The sequence below is a fragment of the Zosterops lateralis genome (genome assembly GCF_965231275.1).
Source record: "Zosterops lateralis genome assembly, chromosome: 1".
In the NCBI taxonomy this organism is placed as follows: domain Eukaryota; kingdom Metazoa; phylum Chordata; class Aves; order Passeriformes; family Zosteropidae; genus Zosterops; species Zosterops lateralis.
In genome coordinates this window covers 102,421,925-102,445,789 of record NC_139762.1, presented here as the reverse complement: position 1 = coordinate 102,445,789, position 23,865 = coordinate 102,421,925, and the positions used below count along the sequence as shown (strand labels likewise).

The 23,865-nt window shown below is 39.3% G+C and overlaps 1 protein-coding gene across 2 annotated transcripts in view; it reads left to right on the top strand.

Annotated features, from left to right (window-relative positions):
- Positions 1-20,879: 20,879 nt before the first annotated feature.
- The window catches only part of ARHGAP28 (Rho GTPase activating protein 28), a 77,023-nt gene continuing 74,037 nt past the window's right edge, over positions 20,880-23,865 (top strand). For both annotated transcript variants that reach the window (XM_083870029.1, XM_083870028.1), the window contains exon 1: positions 20,880-21,090. In XM_083870029.1, the coding sequence (XP_083726155.1) occupies positions 20,966-21,090 (125 nt within the window). In that variant the 5' untranslated portion in view covers positions 20,880-20,965. The remainder of the gene's footprint in view (positions 21,091-23,865) is intronic.

The window sequence follows — 23,865 nt, the reverse complement described above, 5'->3', positions numbered from 1 at the left end:
CTTGTGTTCCAGTAGCTGCATTTGAAACTCAACAGCTTTCTAAACTAAAGCACCTTTTCTGCTTAAATTCTTCAGCATTTTCTTCATGTATCGTGCAGCTGATTTGTCACACTGCACGGTGTGTGAACTATGTTATTCTGGCTAAACTTATGGCTAAATGAGAATAGGATTTAAATAGTTAGGTAAATAAATTTATACTTCATTAAATAGAGGTCAAAACATATTTCTTCATTCTTGTTCTGAGTAGGGATTTTGGTGGGAAGAATAATAAACTTTGGCAGTCCATAAACAGTGATTTGTATAGTCCAAAGGCTTAAAGATTAATTTTTCACACTGCAGCAAGCAATGAACAAGTAGACAAGAAAAAATACATTCCTGAACAAAGCAAAATGCTTTGGCCCATGGCCAAATGTATTTCCCATCATTTTGTTCTTTAAATGTAGTCATAAAATCTTCCAAAATTAGTTCTACTATACTCAAAATTTCTTGAGATATGTAGCAGGGGTGCATAAACTAAGAACTTCCGATTACAAAGTTGGAGGTTTTATTATTTCTCCAGGAAACAAATTCTAACCTACTCAAACTCTATGACAAAATCGGATAAGGTTGATGGGAACTTAAGACACTCACAGCAAAATAAATGTGGAAAAGAACAAAGTAGACAAGAATGTTCCCTCTTCTAACGGGAAAAGAGTTGATGAAAGAAACAAGTAATGCTGAAATACCTCCTAGGAGCAGAGTGAACTGTTTTGGTTGACTTAGAGGAGAAGTTAGCAAAAATCCCAAAATCCTTAAAAGGAAGTCTTTATCTCAGTTACAGATTTTTTCAGTGGTGTTTTGGGGGATTTCTCTGTGGGAAGGAAATTCTGCTTTCATTGAGATGCTTGAAAACAACATCAAGAAAAACAACACAAAATCTCTGAGGAAGAAGTATTTCTAATTTTGATAATATTTTTTTGATCTCATGGGGAGATAAAGGGAGTCTCTCAAGCTGGAAGGATAGAAAAAAAAAGAAAGCTCTCAGGGAGGAGAGATCATCTTTGCTTTTTAATGCTTCAGCTCAGTTCTTAAACCAGAATTACTTTGGTGAGAAAGGTGAGATGAAAAACCCCTGTTACGCCATGAAGTGGCATGATACATTTCCTCTTGCTTATAAAAGAACTATCTAGGCACAGTTTAATTTTTTTCCTGGCTATTTCATAAGAACCTTGAAAATCAGAGGTTTTGAAAGTGTTTTAAAGAAAATATAACATGAAAACACTTTTGTTTGCCAGTCTTTCACATCTTTGCAGTCTTTTTGACCTAATCCAGAAAAGGCTAAGGGGGTCAAATTTTTATCACAGTATTTTTATCTTTAAACAAGATCTGAATGATCCCCTTATGGAGACAATCACATTTTAGGGATTCTAGTCAAAATTTTAGAGCTATTTCAAATACTCAAGTGGATTCCATAACTTTGTTTCAAAATTTCTTGCATTTTTTAATGTTTACCCTCTTGCTATTTTAAGTGGCCTGTATAAAAATCTATTCCAGTGTCAGTAAACAAAGGCAATCCCAATTATCTCAATTCTTCCCTTTGATGGAAAAAAAAGAGAAATTCCTTTTTTTCCATTACTTGTTCTGCCTATATCTGGTATCCATTCTTGGAAGTTTTATCTGCCAATCCTTGCTGGATTTAAAGTGGTAGGATGAGGTGGTGGGTTTTATTGCACAGGCAGAACCCATTGTGTTATGAATCTATGGTAACACTGTACTTATCAAACAAGAAAAAATAAATTCAATTGCACTGCCAAGTACTTTATGTGCTGACACTATTTTCACTTTTATCAAATTTCGTGCAAGAAGGAATGGGATTTGGATAGATCCTAGTAATGTATGTCACTTCTGAGTTCTGGAGGAGTGTAATCAGATCTGTAAGTGGTCTAGAGACTGATACACCTTCCCATCATCAAGCCTGTAATCTCTATGAATGCATCAGAGTATGGAGAAGACTGGAAACAGCAAGATATAACAGATAAGATAGTTCATATGTCATTCTGTACGTGTCTCAAATATTCCCACAGGATTTAGGTAATTTTTTTTTAGGTTTGTGGCTTTATTTCTGATTACATTTTCAACTAAGTTCAGAAAACTTCATGAATTTGCACTTTCAGGAACAAGTGTTCTTTGATAATGACAGGATTTGAAATACTGTATCAGTGATGCACCAATTGAAAGCCTGTTCACTCCATGGCCTGTAGATGCACAGACTGGGGCCTCTGAAGTGCTCATTGCTTTCCACCTTTTTCTAGATGGCCTGGAGCCCCTGGAAGAGAGTAGCAAGGAAAAAACATGCTTACATACTGAAGAACATGATCAGTGAAAAGGTCTTTGACAATGGAAGAGGAACAGTCTGTGCTAATACATACAAGACTAGGTAGGATGTAGAAACCAAACTACAGTCCATCTCACAGACACTGTGCACATTCAGGTTAAGTGTGAAAAAACTGTGAGCAAATAGGTGCCCATTTCCCACAGCTGCATTTTAGAGCAAGACTTCTCATAGCACTTTGCCAATTCACACAATACCACCTTAGTCCCACAGTAGTTCATTTCAATATATAGTAATGAGCTATGAACTCCTGCAGCCTGTTTTTGGTGTGTTGATACTGTACTGAATCAGAAACAATAGCTCACAAGACTAAACAAAGTGGAATTATATAGACAAATAAAAGTAATTGTGAGACCACAGTAAACCAAGAATATTAATAGAAGCATAAAAAAATTATCAGCCATACCTGCCAAGAATTACATGCTGAACTTTTATCATTTTACTTCAGCAAGGTATTTGGCACAGAAATGCTTAATGATAATCAGTGTTGGTTTCTGGTTTATGTTTAACCTCTGAATGTGCTAACCAGGAATGTAGGGAATCATTCTGATTTTGAAATACTACTGAGTAGTTATGTGGGAGGGACTGTACAGAGTTGTGGTCATAAGGTAGAAAAATGATAGGGAGTAGATTTTGTTCTGGAACTTTCCTTTAATGCCATCTGGGAATATCATTCATCTGTGCAAGCAAACCTAAATTATTCCAATAATGCTCAGGCAATGGATTCTTAACAGCAACAGAGAACACTGTATATGATGGGCAGAGTTTTAACTCATCCAGACTCAGGTTAGTTCTATTCCCTTCTGCAGAAATGCTGTACACTGGGATTGCCCCGCTGGCACTGTCAGATCAGCTGCACAGGGCATCGTTCTAATGCTGCCTTTGAGCTACTCTCTCACTTCAGGGCAGGAGTAAAATCTCCCTTAGATGTTTTAACAGATGCATAGTCTTGTTTTAGTTCATTCCTTTTACAAATCAGAGCTTTCTCTAACTGAATAAAATTACATTAATAGTAATTTTTTACATACTTTTTCTGCTTACTGAAAGTCAGCGGTCATGTAAGAAGTTTTCAAATGAATAATACATTTGGATGTTGCAAATTCTTCTGCTTTGAAGGGCTGGCAAAAAAAAAACTCAGCAGGGCTCCAAAACGTATACAGGCTTAACTTGATAAAATTCAACCTGGAATGCTGAAAAAAAAAGACAGAAGATTCAAGAATAAGGTTCATTTCGGGACTTTTCAGTAATTCCCCATTTGTTTACCAGAAAACCCTAACAAAGTTCCTCTTCAGAGTTGTTATGAGAGGTAGTTTGGTGGAAGATTTAAAGAGTGAAGGACTTTTATTTATCTTCATTATCTATATTATGATTGACACAGGAATGTGATATTAGACTCCTCTCACATCTTTTTCAGCTGAAACATTTTTGTGGAACCCTCTGTATTGTTTATATTTAAAATGGCATTTCAGCTTCCAGGGCATCCTATGGTCAAGCCACTATCTACCACTGCATTCTGATAATATTGTTTCTAAAATCAGATGATACATTGTGAATACTGGCCTCAAGGACTGGTTAAAACCCTCAAGGTTACACCCTCCTTGACTCTTTGAGTTCACAAATAGGAGGATTATTAAAAGAGCATGATCAAGGTTAGTGGCCCCTAAAATTAGACCTCACAGCTGTGTTTTGACTTTGCTGTCTGTATATGAACACAAAGATTATCAGTGCATTTGGACTTCTTTAAAATATAAAAAAAATCCTCTTTTTCTTTCCAGACTACCATACTATGCATTAGAATGCAGGAAGCTCGAGGTGCAATACTTGTATTTTATATATATTCCTGTGTCAGTTCATGTTGCATGCTAACTGATAACACAGACATGTAAGGAATTCCCTTAGAAAGCTTTTTGGAGGCAGGTAACTCAAACAGTCCCCTAATTTCAGAGTTAGTTGACTTTTTCCCTGTTCAATTTATGTTAGACACCACTGTAAAAAGGCACCACATCCTGCTGGATGTGTTGAAATGATACTTCTAGATGAATTAGCTCTGAAAACCTAAAGAGATGAGCCATTCTTATCCTTGCTTATTTTTAATTTGAGCACTTACATGTCACTCTGCTGTTTTTACAGCAGTTTCACTTTCTAGGCAGACACAAGGGTTGCTTTGAATTACAGTGACTTCTAATGATCCCAAGGTTACCAAGAAACTGAGGGACTGCTATGCTGCATTTGTTCATTGCATCTGTGGTGCCCTCTCCAAGCCAAAATTGTGTGTTTGGTGGTGGAGGCTGGTGGTCTAGGACTGGGCTCAGGTAGCATTTGCTCAGCAAAGGGGGACAGCAGGCCATCCACAGAGAGCTTGGCACCTGCCCTGATGGCAGAGTCTGGCTGAACCACTTCACACACTTTGATATCCAGAGAGGCTTCTGCCATCAGTAAAAGTGAGTTTAAAAAATTCAATTTTAAGCAAATAAAGTCAACAAATGAAACATTTTATTATAAACTTGTGGGAAGTGGACAACCAAGTAAATGATAGAGTTTTTACTTCCACAAAATAAATAGATTTGTTCACCATATGCTTTTCTGAAACTGTGGCAGCTGAGACCACTGTTCAGCTTTGGACATGCTCTCCTCTCAAGGATGGTTAACTTGAAGTCTGCATTAAAGAGCAAACTAGACCATGCCTCTGAATTCCCTGCAAGACCTACACCATTGTTGTTACCTTAACACTTTGCTGCTTCACTTTTCCTAGAAGCCACTCAGCAACTGTCCCTAGATTCCTTTCTTCTGTGCCAAAGGGAAATAATGTGGTGAAACAGGATTTACCAGGCTGGTTATATCTCATTATAAATTTTAGGAGAATTCAAATTTCAGTTTCAGTATGTGCTTTCTGTCGGATAGACTGGGCTTTGCTGAGACCTTTGGACTGCAGAGATTTTAAAGATGTTTCAAAAGCAGGAATCCCATGCTCAAATGTGAGCATATATAAATATCTAGTTGGGGGTTGTTGTTTTCTTCCAAAGGTCAGTAACGTAAAGAGTCATGTGAGAGAAGGAAGTGGTAAAAGGCACTAGACTGGAACTCCAGGCTGGGTTGAGCTCCTGGCTCTGTTTCAGCTTGTGACTGCAGGCAATTTTTATAGGTATAGCATTTCACTGCCTCAGCAGGCTGCTATTAATTAATGTCTGTGTCTGAGGTCTGTGTTAAGAGGGATGAGAGCAGGGAGTCCCCTCTGTGAAGCAGCAACAGGGATGCTTTCTGTGCCCAAGGCACCTCTTTCAAAGCTGACACGGGTGTCTCAGCACAGCTCTCCACAGGCAGTCCAGGCAGTTACCTGCTTCCTGGGGCTTCACTTCTTCTGTGCTCACTGTGGTTATAAAATTATCATTTCAGACCATGAGAATCACTTACAGGACTATGAAAATCAGTCATGGGGGGAAAGAAAAAGACCTCATAGTTCAAGAATGAGGGGATGGGGTACTTTTTCTCCAGAACATATGAATTCAATTTTGGAGAGAAATGAATCTCAGGCTGTAAGCACACAAGGAAACATATGAGGAGTCAGAACAAAGGGCCTCTTAAATGACAATCAGTCATTCTATCAACCCATGACTGTAGCAAAATGTTTTTGTTGTAAAACAGTTGTCTGACACATGCTTGTAAGCCTGCCAAAAAAGACCTAAACAAAACAGAAGAAAAGTGGGGTTCCAGTTCAATTTACCCCTGATTTTTCATAACTTTTGTTTAGTTCATGCAAATACCTAGAAAGCACTGTTAAAGTAAACAAGAGCACCGCTAAAGTCCCTCTGTTTAAACAGAAATGCTTGCACCACTGACACCACCAGTCACAGAGGCCACTGCAAACCCGTTCAATCTGTAGCTTAACACAGCAAAGGAGAGAGCAGGGCTGCTTCACGCCCTCAAATGGGGATCCTGATGAGGGGTTCCCTCCTCTTGAGCACTGCTGTTTAAATTGGGCTCATCAGCCATGATTTGCAGGGCTGCAAAAGCATCTGTTTAACTGAGTGCCAGCAGAGGCCCAGAGCCTTTCTGTGTATGTGGAAGCTATGGGAAAGGAACTGAAAGGTTACTCACTGCACTGTGGGAGGGACCTGGCAGCAACAGAAATGGAATTAGCCCAGGCAGTCCTTCAGCTCAGGAAAGACAAGTGTTGAGTAGGTATTTTGCAAGCACCAGTGAAATTACTAAGAAAAATTAAATTATTCCAGTGTAAGCTAAAGGTATGCTTATGGTTATGCAAGAGGAACAGGAGTTGGCAAGCTGCGACTTCCAGAATATTAAGGAAAAAAAACCCAAAACCAAACCCTGGAAATTATTTTTAAAATTCCTTAAAAATTATTCCATCAAAAGTGATAGGATAATTTTCAATACTAAGACCTTTCATGAATTTAAATGCTATTTTATATATATTTATATATATATATTTACATATTGACTGGAATTTTGAGAAGTGAAAAGGTAATATGGGGTTAAATACAATTATTTATTGTATTTAGAATTATTAAGTCTTTATTTTGCTTCCATTCTCTGTAGAAGAAATACAAAACAAATTGTTCTCACTAGGAATCATTCTTCCAAGTCAAAGAGGAAAGAATATATTCTGTTAGGTATATAATGTAATTGGTTGGTATAATTTTATTTAACCAAAGCAATGTTCGAGAGCATTAGTAGATAAGAGGAGAAAGAGAATGAGAACCTTTGAACATATATTTTACTTTGTATTTTATCCATAGTTCACTACCTTACATTGGGATCCTTGTTTAAAACAACAAAGATACATAATTTAAGGTCAGTCATCAAAAATCTTACATAGGAGAGATAGGATGAAATGGGGATGCAGTAACTTTTGAAGACTGTTTTAATAATTTATTGAAAGCTATTTTAAAGAACTCTCTGTTAGGGGGATAACATCTCAGAATACTTGGACTATATTGAAGCAAAAGAATTCAACCTTAACTAACTTGTTAGAATTCTTTGAAGATATTACTGCCATGGTAGATAAAGGGAATTCTAATTTAATTAGGTTTTCAGAGGATACTTAGCATTACTCCACATCAAAGATTACTGGATAAAAGGTATCGAACAAAGACTAAGATCTAGAGTGGAATAAAAATTGTCTCTCAAAGAACAAAAGAGAATGATGTATAGCTATTTTTAAAGAAGAGAAGAGATTATTACATATGGCAGTATAAGAAGTATAAGCTTTAAACATTCTGAAATTTTTGAGGCATGTGTAGTAATGGGACTTTTATAAAACAATGAGCACATTTCCTGAAACAGTATATCCACTTTGTCCCTCACAACTATCACAAATTTAGCTGTCTCATGCAATATGAGAGATGTTTCTAGGTTGATTATAAACTAATACACAAGGGGAAATCACAAATTTCTTCCAATATTCCCTTGTCCTGACCATGATTAAATGGGAAAAGAAAGACTGATGAGACACCTCCATGCCAAACTAGTCAAAAAGCATGGCCACAGCAACTGTAGTTATCCAAAAGTTTATGAGAGCAGTTTTCAGGCTAATCTAAATTGGCACAAGAATTTTAAAACTCAGCAAAGTTGTAAAGCATACACAGCTATCAGACTAAAGCTGTGTGCTCACTGTCTGCACTGGCCCTTAAAATTACAGGCAAGGAGATTAGAGCTTCCCCAAGTTCAAAACTTAGAAGAAAGTGGGAAATGTTGCCATCACAACTACTTTATGCCAAGAGTTTATGTAGTGCTAATGGAAAAAGTGCTGGAAATTAAAGACAAGTCTAGAATGAGTTAGAGGAGCGGAGAGGAAAAAAAAGAAGGGAAGTGAGTTTCAGATAAACAAGGGCAGAAAGAAAATACCGGGCATATTGAGTCGGACAGGCTTTTCCTGTCCTTGTGCTGAACATTTCTTATGCTGCCTTCTCTGTTTTCTAGCTGTACAGTCCAGGTGAAAGGGCATGCTTCGCTCTTGTGGAGTTTTGGGGATTTTTTCATAAATATGGTAACTTTTACTACTCTAACCCTTTCCTAAAAAGTATGTTAGTAGTATGGGTCTAGAAAACGGTAACACAAAATTCATCATTCACAGCAGTCAGAGAGCCAAAGCTGGGGACTCTGTACCAATTTTGGGGTCTGTGCCTCCCTCTTTGCACCTTTGTTGCACAGTGAAGCAGAGCACTGTAAAGCCCTTTAGGAGATTGCTGGCAACTTAAAATGGCACATATGTATCATAATTACACTGTAGTCCAATAGAATCAGCACACCATTTGCAGTAAGAAATCCCTTTGATCCTCTCCACAAAGTCAGGCGAGTAGATTTCTCTGCCAGAAAGTCATTTTATTGAGTGATTTGATGGACACAATCTCTCTTGGCTGGTGCAGTAATTGCAAAGGAAGAAGATCTTGGTACATAAAATCATTTTTAAATTATATTCTTTATCCTTAAGATAAAGAATATAATTTTCAACTTATTTTCAGCACATTGGCTGCAATAATTTTTGCAGTCCAAATGAGGATACAATTCTGAGAAAAATAGTGGGAACAGGAGTTATATCGATTAGTAAAGGCAAATTATCAAAGGATCTGCAGCACCAAGGGTTGCTGCCACTGCAGAGAGAGCCCTGTGTGTGTGTCACAGAGCAGACCACATTTGGATGGTTGCCCTCCAAGCTGCTGCAAGCACAAATACCCATTTTCATCAGCTTATGAAGGAAAAATTGGCTCCCGTAGACACCGGTTACTAAGAGCGCAGACTGCAGCACAGGAAATGCAGTCATGTTCAAGCCTTTTCCTCTGTTTAAGTCCACATGTTCAGTGTCCTATATTGTTTGCTGCATACTCACAGCACTTTGATGTTCTTTGGGGGTCCCCAAACTGGCCTTTTCCTATTTGCCTGAAGAGAGTTGTCCTGAACAAATTCACCATAGAGAGAAAATTAGGTAACAAAACAATGCCCAGAGAGAAAAGTAAGAACTAAAATGAGAGAACCAATCTGCAACCTTGTCTATGGGACTCAAAGAATCACTGGAGAGATGGCAGAAGGCCAGGGGGCTAGGAGGGTGGTCTAACAAAGGACTAAAATGCAGCAGAAGTTTGGAGTAACAAAGTTTTGTGCAAATGAGCCTTTTCCTGAGCAGTGCAGAACCTCAGAGTCACAACTCCTAGCACTCGTCCTAACCCAGCCATTACGAGCTGGAGCAGTTGCTTTGATCAACCATTTGTGCTAACATTGTCTGCAGTGGCATAAATAAGGAGTACTTCTATTTTGGTCAGAGAAGTTTAGCCCAGAATAAAACTGCAGTGACATCAATATGAGACCACAAGGATCACAGTCTGGCAGTTTATGGAATAATTATGATCCCACATAGACAATGTTTCCCGGGAACAGGAGTTTTCTATAATTCATTACTAAACTTTTAAATCCTCAGAAGAGTGTCAGTAAATCCATTCTATTTATTGTTAGCTGAAGGTCAGCTTTGCTGAGTGTTTATCCTCTAGAATACTCTCAAAGACCAGGTTGGACAAAACAGCTGGTAAGCAAACCATAAAAACATCATGTGCACCCTCAGTGCATCATGTGAACCCTCCAAAAACACACAGTTTCATGGTTGCATCCACAACTGCCCCAGCATAATAAAGCTTTTCTGGCTTTCTGTTTCTATATATCTATCACTAACAGAGTGCCTAAGATTAAGCCACTGGCTCCGCCAGTGGTTTTCTCTAAAACAGGAAAAATCCCATGTCATGGACTGACAGCAAGGGACGTAGGATTCCCAAGCAGACAGATTCCAGGCTGCCTAAATGGGCAATACAAGGCCCAGGTGGACACCGGAGCTCAGGTCCAGCATAGGTTTCAGCAGTCAGGTGAACACTAAAGGCCTTGCATTGCACCAAGATCTGCTAACACAGAGGGCATCCAGGAAACCATTGCTGACATGAATGCAGATCTGGGATTTTTTTCATCAGCAGGATGGTGATTGCAAGTTTTAAGGCTGTATTGCTAATGATAATAGGGTGAGGAAGTGACTGTAATGTGCTATAAACAAGTCTTCATATTGCAGTAATTCTCCCATGAACTGAAACTCTTTTTAAGGAACATTATTGTTCCATATCATTCCTGGTGTTTTCTAATAGTGTTCAGAGGAAACGACTGGCTTTCTGAGTGCCAGATCCCAGGGTATAGAAACAATGGGGGGGGCATATTAAAATAAAAATTAAAATAAAAAAAGAATTAACATTTTTCAGGCAGCCTTCTGACTTACTATAAAAGCCTCCTGATGTTTCTCGCCCAGGACTGGGATTTGTAATAACACCAGTAAAGTCAGAGGTTTCCAGACAAAAGTTCATTGCTGTTTTCAAACAAAATATTCACTGTATGCAGATCTGCTTTCTCATTTAGCTTTCTTCACTCTCTCCTCCTTGTTTCAAGCATATATCTAGGTAGAGCCCTTTCCTGACCTTTCAGGCTATTCCTAGATTTTTCTTTAAAGGAGTGGGTGGCATTTTAGTAGGCTGGGCTCACTTGCTCAGTCACAACAAAGGAAAATAAAAATAACCAGCTGAAAAACTGAAGTTGCTGGAATGTGTAATACTCAGCATTAAAATGGCACAAAGTGCCTGCCTATTTATAGCTCTTGTTTTGAGAAAGAGTGAGACACACTTTGGGCACAATGGATCACCCAGGAAAACGCATGGCCTTGCATTCTGCATGTGAAAGACTTTTTGTTTGTTGCAATACCAGTAATTTCCCAGGAAAATGGGGTTTATTCAGCATTTTTTAAAATCTCTTTTATGCAAGCAAATGCCAGATTTGACATGCCAGTTTGGTCGCTGAGTAAAGACTTGGATGACTAAATAAAACTCTGTATTTGCTGTAATTCAGATTTATCAGTACATCTTCATTGTTACATCTTTTTCTGAGATGCTTAGCATGATTATACAAGAAATGAGTTTTCATGTATTAAAAGACCTGTAGTATCTCATTCACCAAATGATAAGACTTTGAGGACAAGACACTCACAGTTTAACAGTACCTGTATTTTTCATGTGCTTCTTTGTCCTTATTTGATTCATGCTGAACTATATTTAATAAATTATAAGTTTCTCTCTGTCTTTCAAAGTTTCATCTAATTTTTTGTTTTGTTTTCCAGCTCAGTAGAAGGTAGAAAAGAATGAAATGTCAGAGAGCAAAACAACTGGAGAGAAAAAAACAAAACTGCTGTTTGCAAGAAATAGAAGAAAGCTATGCTACAAATAACGTGCAGAAGACATATACGAAAAGGCAGAACTCACAGCAGCAGCCCAGAGATTTTTGATGCCATGTTTAAAATAAGCCAAGCCTTACTGTGCATCATGTGGACTGACAGCAGACAAGAGTAAATAGTAAGAGTACTTTAAATAGTCAGTAAATAAGAGTTAATAAAAACTCATTCTGTAAACTGAGGACCACAAGAAACTCCCTGTAAGGTCAGGAGGTCGGTTCTGTGGTCCATCTGGTTTAATCCTGCCTCCGACAGCAGCAATAGGAGATGCTGGTTAGGAAGAGCACATGAGCTGAGTCCTGCAGGCTCTTCTCATGCTCCCCAACACCCCCAGTTTTGGAGCAGAGGCCAAGAGGGCACTTCTCAGTCTATTCCCTTCAGCATGTCCCCATATGGTACTGACTTTGGAAAAAGAGCTACAGTGCCCACACTTTTTGAGCCTGAAACCTGTAATCATGACAACAAAAATAGGATCAAAAGTGGGGGAAGCTGCAGCAGAAAAATGAAGAGGGAAAGATTCTGAAGTGATTCAGCAGAGCACAGCCACTGAAAAAAAAAAAAAAAAAGAGAGAGAGAAAAGAAAAAGAAATTCTGAACTGAAGCCAAATAATAAATGTGGTCCTGTGGAGCCATTAAGGTACATTAATGCTGCCACTTTCCCATCTGTTCCCTGAAGTTCCAAACCAAAAACAAGTCATCTGCAGTCTTGGCTCCCTTATTGTCTGAAACATTCATCTATTAAATTAATCTGGAGAAAATGTATCTATTTCATCCCTGGTGGGACTTGTTTTGTTTTGATAGGGTTGGATACCATGGATTGTAGCCCATTGAGGCCACAGATAAAAAACATGTGAATAAAAAAGTAACAAATGAAACAAATAAATAGTGACTACATGCTATTTTTTTTTCCTCTAGCAGAAATGCCTTTGGAATAACTGTGATTTTCTTCTGTTGTGTTGAGAAGGCTAGCAATTTACACTAACAAAATTGGCACAATAACCCTGGGAATCCTTATTTTTCCATGAACAATGTACAATGACAAAATTTAAGGGGAAATTTCCATGTTCTTAAACTCTGATAAAACTTTCAACTATGAAACAAAATTCCTTGTGCCTGTATCACAGAGGGAAAAGTTCATGCCTGACCTTGTTAAGCAAAAAAATCTAAAATGCTCTTTGCAATCTCCTGAGCCAGTAATTCCTGGATCCTTGGTATTGCAAAATTCCCTTCTGTTACACCCCCCAATTATGATAACTCATTTAGCTCATTGTGGTGATGCACAATCTCCTTGCAGCAGTGACAAAATTTATTTCTAGTGCTTCTAAAACATATTTAAGTTCACAATGTTCAATACCATGACATAAAAGTAGCCTAGAAACATGACTCTTGATATATTTAGCAAAGTTGTGCTCATGTATGTGTTTCCACTTAGAGCTAATCCGTATGATTTAATAACCATTAGCTGGAAAGACCTCTATTCTCCCTAGACACCCCACCAAAATTGGCACGCGACTCCCTGCAGAGAATAAATCTCTAACTAGCCACTTCCAGGGAAGATGTGCAATTTCTGTAGCTCACATGGTACGCTCTCCCTATCTCCTGTTGTGGTTCTGTTTCTGTGGCTGATTAAATGTGTTATCTTTTCACCCATTCCTTTACAAAAGTACTTCCTAAACTGTTGATGAATTAAGCCACAAACTCACATGTGATTAGGGCACAGGACTGTGAGTCAGGCAGTTCCCTCTATAGTTATGTCTGGCACCCAGCATTTTCCTGCAAAATGCAGTTACAGCATCACAGAATCACAGACTCCATTAGGCTTGAAAAGACTCTGAGATCATCAAGTCCAACCTGTGACTGAACACCACGCTGTCAAGTGGACCAATGCACCGAGTGCAGCTTTTCTTAAAACAACCCTGTGGATGGTGACCCCACCACCTCTCTGGGCAGCCCATTCCAAAGTCTAACCACCCTTTCTGTGAAGAATTTCTTCCTAATGTCCAACCTAAACCTCCCCTGGCACAATTTAAGGCTATCCCCCCTTGTTCTTTCCCTAGCTGCCTGGGAGAAGAAGCTGATCCCCACTTGGCTACAACCTACTTTCATATAGCTGGGTCGGGAATGGGTGTTTTAAGTGCACTTAAAGAATCATTGGAAAAGTTATCAATAAAAACAGGTTTAATATAAAGGTAGCAGCACAACAAAGTTTGTTGGTGAGGTTCACTCTACTACTTACTCTACTATGCTTTTCATAGGGCTACAAGAAAGTGGACTTCAGTCATAATAACGTTTCATCCAGGCCACACTTGGGGCTGGAAAGTTTCTTTGGAAGCTTGAGAACTCCTTCCAGCCCTTCTTGTGGATGGATGTCACACTGGCCAACTTTGAGTCATCCGGGACCTCTTGATTTAGCCAGGACTGATGAGAAAAATTTATTCAGATATATTTAGTCTGGGTTTTTTTAAATTTGAAAACATCCTCTTCTTACTGTTCATAAATTATACAATTAGGGTTTAAATTTGTAACAAACTTTCAAGTAAATTATAGCATTAAATTTACTTATAGAGCTTTTAATTGGGTTTATTTGTGCTTCCTCTTACTGAAAATCTTTAGAGCTGCTGTAAATCAACATACATCAATTTACCTTTGCAGCAGATCTAAATCTGAAGTTACTAACTTATAAAAATGTCTCTATCAAAAAAGCAAAAAATGTCTCTATCAAAAATCTCTTTTGAATCTAACCCACTTCATTCTGCAATAACTTACCCAACACAGGAATTTCAGGGAAGTTCTGAGATATCAAACCTGCATGACCAATACAAGAATAAGATTTCCTCTGACAACCTTAATAACTATTTCTGTGATGATATGGCAGTACTATGAAGAAATTAGCAGATAAGAAAAGTACTTTCTTCACTTTTGCATAGCAAAGGCAATAGTAAATTTAGTAATTTCGGGAATTAAAGTCATCAAGCCACAGAATGCAAAAGCAGGATGAAGATGTAAGCTATGCTTTTCTGAAATACACCTCTCTTCTCTAGATGGGAAGGAGAAATTGAAATTTCACCCTTTGGATCCAGATGTGGAAAATCCAGTTAATACTGCTATTAGACTCTGTAGTTTTATAAAACGCAGCTCTTGATTTTAAAAAGGAGTAGAATGCGATCAAAAGAAGATAGCTGATATTGACACGTCTGGCTATGTGCCTGATGAACATTAGTGGTTCCTGTTAACACCTTTCTACCTTGCTTCATCAAGTTTCACACATATCCCTCAGAACATAGCTCAAAGAACAGTTTAATTAACAGAGCAGTCCTCTGGTGAATATATAGCTCAGTACAGCTTTCAAATACACCAGCAGAGCTCTGGTCTACTGCTATTGCCTGGGAAACTAGCTCAGTTATGACTTGGCAAAATGGAAAAACCATTGGCAGGGTTATGGGGAAATACCCACTGTACTTTACATAAAGACATCCCAAGAGAATGTTGTAGTTTCAGGGTTAAAAATCTTACAAAAATTCTGAATGTGAAGTCATTTATAACTGTAAAAAGAAAGGGGCAACAGTCTTTGCTGTGTGTTCGGATATACTTACAAAGCATTGCTGTAAGCTAGATTCACAAATCATTACTAAATTCAGAAATTGAATTTGTTGTTTGTAGCCTTAAAAAAACAAAAAAGGAACACCTTTCTTAAATGTTAAAATGGTGGTTAAAGGTGGAGGGTGGGGAGGTGTAATGTGAATATATACAAATATCCTAAACAAATACACATATACACAACTTCTTAGGAGTTTGACTAGGCCCTGGAAAACAGTACTTTTTAAAAGAATAAAGTTATAAATCTCTGTCTGGTTGGCATTTTTTATACAAAAACCTATCTTTCGATTAATTTTTCATTACTAACCTATTTGTATGACGAGTAATCTACAAATATTTATAAATAAGTATAATCTGAATATAAGGACTCAGTTTCCCTGCACCAAATTCAAATACCTAACTCAGTTCTGCTCTTTCAGAGGTATCAGGACATAGACACATGTACTGAAAATGCTCATTGCCGTCTATCCAGGATCATTTTCCCCCTTCCATGCTGCAGAAACCAATTCTCATTTTCAGCTTGTGCTTAGAGGAACATTTCAAAGAAGCAACCAGCCTCTCCCAGTGCTACTTTTCTTAACTTAACCGCATCACCACTCCTTCATGTAATTTTAACTTACTGCCTCAGAACAAAAAAAACCAGACCACAGCATTCAGCTGTGGATGTCAGCTGTCCAAGATGAAGTGGTTAGATCAACATGTCATGAAGGAGCATAAGCCTCATGGATGAATGAAAGGATATGAGCTTTTTCTCAAAGTAAACCTCCAGAAAGCCCTATTGTGGCAGACAGATTAGGGAAGTTTCCTTTTCTGAACATAATTAACATGGGAGTAATATATGGGTAGTTTCATCTGGGGTAAGGAGAAACAACTTTTGAGCTCCTAGAAAATAAATGAGGGTCATTGTTAAGCAAGAAACTGCACAAAGTTACCTAAAGAATTGTTTTTCTATGCTTTAGTATCTTTTTTAGGATAAAAGAATCCATAGTAAGTCAATTTTAAAAAGACCATGTTAAAGATCACCAAAATGCATATATATTTAAATTGAGTCTGAAATCATAAAATGTGAGGCTATTTTTAACAAAGATGAGTGGTTTGTTTCACACTTTAATTACAAGCCTTTGCAAAACCACCAGTTGCCACAATACCTGATTTCTATTCTCTTTGCTTAAATAGCCTTGTTAATTATGCTGCTTTTAAAAGACAAGCAAAGGTTTTCTCTGTTATTCCTGTTCTCAGTTTGAAAAGACAAAGCAGAATAACAGATATTTTTCTCTAATCTTTTATTTTTTGATTTATGTTTTCAGCGCCATAAAAGCAGTGGGTCACCCATGCCCTCACATTCCCAGCTGCCCACAACAAGGCACACAAACACCTCTCCTTTGCAGCAGAAAAAAGGATTCTAATCCTTCCCGCATCACCAGAATATAAGGTCAGAGGCTAAATCAAGATTAAAAACTATCCTTCCTGACACATAAAATTATCTGAATGGAAATAGACCTCAAGACACAGTGAAAATTCTCTTGACACAAAGTCAGCCTCTTCTCAGACACTTATTTCATGTGAATTCATACTAAGCAATAGAAGATGCACACACTGCTGCCCTTGGCTTTTATGCAATGTTGCATCACTGCTTGTTCTCAGACTGTCCAGGTGCTTTTTACTGACACCAGCTCTTGGGTGTGATGAGGCTTTCTGCTCCACACCCCTCAAACATCTTTCCATCCACATGAAAAATTAGAGAGAAGTAAGAGATACCCTCCCCACACCAACAATTAAAAAAAAAAAAAAAAAAAAAAAAAAAAGGGGGGGGGGGTTGGTTACTTTCGTACAGAGAGATACAAAATTTATTGCAAGAGGGATGTGGGAATTTAGACACAGTGCTAGGATGACATTTCTCTATGTATTACCCACTCATTTTCCCTAGATTTAATCAGTGAAAAATGCTAGGCTTCACACAACTTCCTTAGAAAACATTGTCTAACCCAAATTGAAATTAAATTAGTCCAAAATTAACTTCAGAGTTTTGCTAGTTTTTATTCTAACTTTGTCCTGGGTAATTCAAGCTGGAAACAAGTAATGAAATTCAATACTCAGAGATTTTTCTGTGATTTGTAATTTAGTGGGGAATCTTCTACTTTCCAGGGATCTGTGGGTCTACTCTTAAAATATAATAGTGAACGCTCCCACCAGGAATGTTCACTATTGACAGGACAAGCAGGACAGGACAAGAACCCCTGGCTGACAAATCCCATTCCTTTAAGTAGTAACACCCTCTTGAACTTGACCAGAAAAGGCTGCTTAAAATCTGTTTGAAAATATTATAGTTCCCTTCCAAGCAATAGACATTAAATGCGCTATGCAAAGGTTGCCCATCATCTTGCCTCCAAAATGATTATTAATTAATTCAATGTAAATACAAAATTTGTATTAATAACAACCTTTTCATTTCAGTAAACTTGAACTAGTGACTTTCTGTGGGTTTATTTCTTTTTATGGCTCTCATAGATATTCTTCAACAGATGAGCTCAAGTCATGATCACACAAGTACAGAGCCACTAACACTTCTGAAGTAACAGGTCAATAAAGATTTCCCACTCCGAGTTCTCCAAGTTCAGGCCCACTAATCCTTACAATTTTTTTTTAAATTATTTTGCCAAATGTGTGAAAGTGCAAAGCACTCCCCTTAACACAAGCACAACACAAAATTTAAAAGCACGAGTTCCTTGCCTACAAAACCCAAGACAGCTGCTCATGGGATCACAGACCACAGACTCCCCACAAACTCTTCTCTTGCTGCACCTTCACTTTAATGTTTGCCACCAAGAGCATTCTCACAACATTTTTTTTCTCACTAAAATGGCATTTCCATAGTATTTGAAAGGTCTAGGAAGCTATTTACTATTGGAAAAAATAATTAGAATGGTCACAGTCCTGAGTACTTCACAATCAGTTCAAGGGAATCTTGCAGAAACAAAACCATGTTGGGTTAAAATACTTTCCTACTTGTTTCTTTATAAACCAGGAAAATAACTTCTCCATTGGGAATAGAATTGCACAGATAGAACTGAAGAGGAGTCCAGCTCATGTTGTCTCATACACTTTTCTTATGTCTGTGTCGCTAGCCCAGATAAACCTCTGTTTAAAGCCTGATGTCTATGTCCAGTTGATTCAGCATATTTTTGGGGTTTCAATAATATGCAGATGTCTAACCCCAAGAGCCATTAGGCATATAAACATTTTTAGCTCTTGGTTTGATATATGTCTTTTGGCTGATCAGTTTTCAAAATATCTGTTTGTACTTGTGCCAAATAGTCTGCCATTTCCATACAAGCCTCCAGTTTGTGCACCAGCACTTTATAAATTTCCAAATAAAATCTTCCACATTTATTTTTCTTAGAGAGAAAATCCCATTTAATAAGTGTGGGCCTCCTTTATTTATATGTATTTTTCTATTGAGATGGTATCTGTATACTTCCTAGGTAATTTTGGTGTTTGAGGGTTTTTAGTACCATAAGAGAAAATAAAAATAATACTAAAAATATATTGCATTTTTACTGTGGGCTTTATCTACACATAGCTTAAAGCACACAATCATCACTTTTTGGCTGATGGTACTGCAAAAGGACTAGTGTTATGATAGAAAGGAGAGAAAAAAAGGCTTTCCTGGAATTAAGCCAGTATTTTGTATGCACCCTGATCTAAAGGACACTCACTCCCTTTTCGATAATGTTTGGTTCCTTCCACTATGTGTTTTTTCAGGTGTACAATTTCTTGAAGTAAACTGTGAAGAACATCCTTAAAGGGTATCAGCAAATATTTTATAACATATATTTATCAATTTTTTGCTCTCAGATCCTGCTTGATATATACATTTTGGCTGATTAACATTCAAAATATCTATTTGTGGTTGTGCCAAATATAAATTCCTATTAAAAATTTACTACTCCCCCTTGTCAGAGAAGGGGATTTCTCACCTTCTGGTCCAAAAAGGAAAATGTCAAAGCAGGATAGGACTGAATACCCCAGTAGCCACAGAACACTGGTCATTGCACTCACCCCAGCCATCACTGGTGGCACCATGGCATACGGTCCTAGTGCTGTGGGCAGTAAGTGGTGCTCCCAGAGAAAGCTCAGAGCCTTCTCCTTCATTTCTGTCACCTCTATGTGGCTGCACAGAGGCAGCCAGGTGGCCTCCATGCTGCCATGTAAACAGCTGTGATTTTATCCTGGGCAACCTGGCCCTAAAATATTTAACCCAGGATATCTTAACAGCATAGCAAGAGCAGCCTTAGAGGCTCTGTACATTCAAATATTTATGCTTCCTGGGTGAGTCTGGCAAGAAGTGCTGCCAAGTGTACCTTTATCTGTGTCCCATGCTGGCTAATTTAAAATTAACTTGGGTAGTGCCTACATGAGTCGCAGCAATGTGTTTGACCGAAACCACTGTGTCCCTCCAAGCCAGACACCCACTCCAGGGGGAAGTTGGAGGTGGGAAGATCTTTTTATGATTCAAAACCTGAGCTACTTCATCAGCTGGAGAGACTGACTGTGATACAGCACTGTACAGGTGTGCTGGATAGAGCACCCTCACTCAAGGGAGAGGCAAAAGAGGAGACTAATGAGCATTTTGTAGAGAACCTGTGCTGGGGATGCAGCTGTGACAGAGGTGCAGGGAGGGTGGTCTTTCACACCTGTGCTCACAACGTGCTCACTGTGGCCCAGTGAGTAAAGTTAGGGACATACTTCATGTGATTTCAGAGGCAGGACAGTAGTTTTCAGGAACTGGCATTTATCAGAAACTTAAAAAAAAAAAAAAAAAAAAAAAAAAAAAAAAAAACCCAAAAAAAAAAAAAACACACCACAAAAACAAAAAACCCACCAAACACTGAAGAAGTGGGAAAGGAAAATAAAGGGATGTGCAAATACTCTCACTTCGTCCTACAGAGTCTTCTCTGAGTATTATTCCAGAATTGGACCCTGATTATTTTTCTTGATTGTCTCCTTTTGAGTGAAAAGCACTTAATTAACGTACAGAGATCAAGTTAAATGATGAAAAAATATCAATCATCTCGGTGTCTACTTATTCACAGGATTGCTCCAGATTACCACGCACCGTTGCAAAATAATCCACTAATTTTCCAGTGCCTTTCTAATTATGTACACAGCCGTATCAGGCAGAATGAAAGCCCAATCTGTTTTCAGGGGACAGCAAATGCAGCTCCTGCTGTAGAAATGACCCGGCTTGTGGGAAATCACAGCCCGGGGATTAAATGGAGCAGAGCCCACTCGCTTTCTGCATCCCTGTAAGACTCCTGCTCCACCAAACCATCTCTTGTGTTTGACTTAAACAAGTCTAATTCAGGGCTAGGAGGAGTAGTAGGAATTTGCTGTTAAAAGGAAACAACAACAACAACAAAAAAAAAAAAAAAAAAAAGGAAGCGGAGAACTATTCGGGGAAGAAGCGTCCCGGGAGGAAGCGTTCCGTGCGGGATTATCTCAGGTTTCTCGTTTCCTAGGAACGTAGTAACTTCCCCGTGGGTTGTTTGGTGGGCGGCGTTTTTTGAATATATGCTAATGCAGCCGGGCTGACAGGAGAGCGGCCGTGGGCCGGCGGCAGAGCAGTGCTGACAGCCGGCGTGCCCGGCCGGGCGGGCCATGGCCCGGGGCCTGTGACCGCCACTCGCCCCCGCCCGTGCCGCCACCGCCAGCGGGGCCGACATGCGCCTCTGACCATGGAGATGAAGGACTCGGGCAGCGTGGTGCTGACAGCCTACCATCCCCACAGCCCCGCCAGGATCCCGGGCATGGAGCAGAGCTTTGTGCAGGATATCCCCGCCAGCCATTCGCCCGCCAGCAGGTAAAGCCCGAGGGGCGGGGAGCGGGTGTTCTGCCGGTGTGGGGTGTGTGTGAGGCCGGGGGTCCGGACACCTCCGACATTGCCTGTCCCCGCCGGGGAAGGTTCAGCCCGGGGGTGCGGGCTGGGAGGGGGGAAATAAAATACTCGAGTGAGTGTTTTAAATCTTGTAAGTCGACAGATGAGAGCAGTTTCCTGCCCAGGGTACTCCACAGGACAGTCCCTACGATAAAAGGCACGTGGATGAGGCTCCTGCTCAGGTCCTTTAGGGCTGAACCGCCACAGAGGGAGGTGGCGGGACTGACCGAGCCTGGCGCTCACAGAGTTAGCTCTGGCCTTGGTTTAGAGGGTTGTTTAATTCCCTCTCCGTTCGCTCGCCAGGTCAGACCCGATCCTTGTGCTGTTCTCTGAGAAACTGAGGCAGCTGCTTTGCTTTGCACACCCACACACACACACAATGGGAGACTGCATCGTTAAAGATTTAGTCTAAATACGAAAATTCCTTTCTGTTGCAGGAAACGAAGTATTGTCTTAATTAGTGCAGTCGTGTGTATGTTTACCTTCCTGCCTTGTAAGAATGCGTGTATTTCACAGTTCAAAAACACGCGGTTTGAGCAGTTTTACTGTTCTAGAAAATCTGATCTTTCTCCTGAGCATATATATCTGAGTTTTGCAATTTTCTCCAAAAGAAGTGATATAAAAGTTTAATTTGTAGAAAGTTGAAGAAAGTAGGAAATCTTGCATTATGGCTTGACTGAAAAAATAAGAACTAAAGTCGAAGGAAACAGCAGATGACATTATCCCCACAAATTAAGTCTGTGTCTTCTCCTAATAAAACTAATGATATTTGCTTCATAATGTTTATTTATAGCCAAATAGCTGTTTTGTTTTCAATGTCATTATTTAGATTAGCTGCATCTTCCTGTTCTTTGTGTGTTTCCCTGGCTGTCTCATAAAGATAGCTCCTTTGTTCTGGTAAACTGCTGTTTGAGAGCAGTACCAAAATACACAATTACATGGTGAGAAAAGAAACGGAGTCTGGGCTTTTAGACGCAGTAAGAATGGCATTTGCTGCTCAAAACAGAGAGCAGTGGTTTGGCATTGGGTTACAGGGAAGCATGTAGTTTTTTCCCCCTGTGCTCTTCCCTTAGGAAGAGCACTAAACTCAATCTCCCTTTAAGTTTGTGAGCAACAGAAATGTGGTGTTTTGCTGTCTTTCTTGTAGGTGTGCTAGTTGTTTTAAAATGGTCTTGAAACTCTAGCTCAGTGTGTCTGAGGGTTTAAATCACACACATAAATCACATGCATATCACCTACAAAAAGCAGAAGTGCCAATTACAGTTCCTGAAAGAAAAAAACTAAAGCAGATCCTGTCATTTTGATGAGGAACATATTTTGGAAGCTCCTACCATGAGACAAAGCCACGTGTCTCTCTCTGTGTCTACATATCCATAAGAGTTTGGTGCTGTCTCCCCTTTCTTGTCCTCAGCTTCCCACAGCTGTCTAACAGCAATAGCCAAATTCTGCCATATGGGCAGTCAGTGGCTGTCTGAGTTTCCAAAGCCTGTTGAAGAGAGGGATTTTATTAACCCAGCATGAAGTCCTGTGGAATGCAAAACCCATGAAGGCAAATGCACTGAGTGTTTCAGCAAATGGTAAAATAGGCTCTGGTTTAATCCCTACTTCATCTTCTAAGAACTCTTTCCTGGACTGCATTTTCTCTGCCGCCATCCTAATGCAAGAGGTTTTATTATAGAGTCTGTCTGGTGTTCCTTGATCCCTAGGGCAGCTACCCACACTCTGGCATCCTTAACTCTTCAGGAAAATGATTCAAAAAAGCAGGAAAAGAACAGAGGTGTCACCCTTTTCTTGTTCGATAACAAAACCAGTTGGGAGCCAGAATGTGACTTTCCTCTCAAGTCAGCTGCTTAAGTTACATGTAACTCTAATGCAGTCTGTACTCAAGATGTTTATCCATGAGAATAGAATATGTCTTGGATATTAATTAGCCTTTGATTTGATAAACTGCTGACCAGTTCTCTCTCAGCTTAGGCATCACGATATCTTTCATTTTCCTTCCTCTCCTCATAACATTTTGCTTGCTCTAGAGTAAAGCACTCTTTGTATTAGAATAGCTCCACTCACCGGAGTCAGGCTTGGAGGTGTCTTCCAGCTGTTTTCTCTTGCAAACACTTTCACTTTCAAAACTTTCTAATCAGAGTTCTCTCACCAAAAGTGGAACCTAATGCAACCTCATCCAGCATTTAACTGCACCACTCCCTGCCATTTAAAAGATAAAAAATGAAGGAAAGATTTAAGTAACCAACATGAGCCCCTAAAACTCTTGACAATCCAGACATAGAGCTGAGGAGCCCATGTACACAAAAGGTTACACTAACAGATGCAGCAGACCACTTGGATTCATATTCACGCACAACTCTCACAAGGGCCAACCAGGCTGGCATCCTGTGTGTGTTTCTAAAACACTGCCAGCATCAGGGTCAGCTTCAAGTACAGCAGCTGCAAGTATTTCCATTCCTAAGCCCAGTGGGTATAAAGCTCATCGTAAGTTAGGAGATAGTAGCTGGTGGGCTGTAAGGAGAACAGGAGAAAATTTGCTTTAATTGCTTTGAACGGAGGCTGCATCAGTGTGCAGTGAAGGATGGAGAATTCATAAAAGTAATGAAGAGGAGTGTGGGATGAAAGTTTGACTGCATAGGGATGCCATCACCAGTTTGCAAGGGAGAATTCTAGCTTCCAAATGTAGTGTTGGATAAC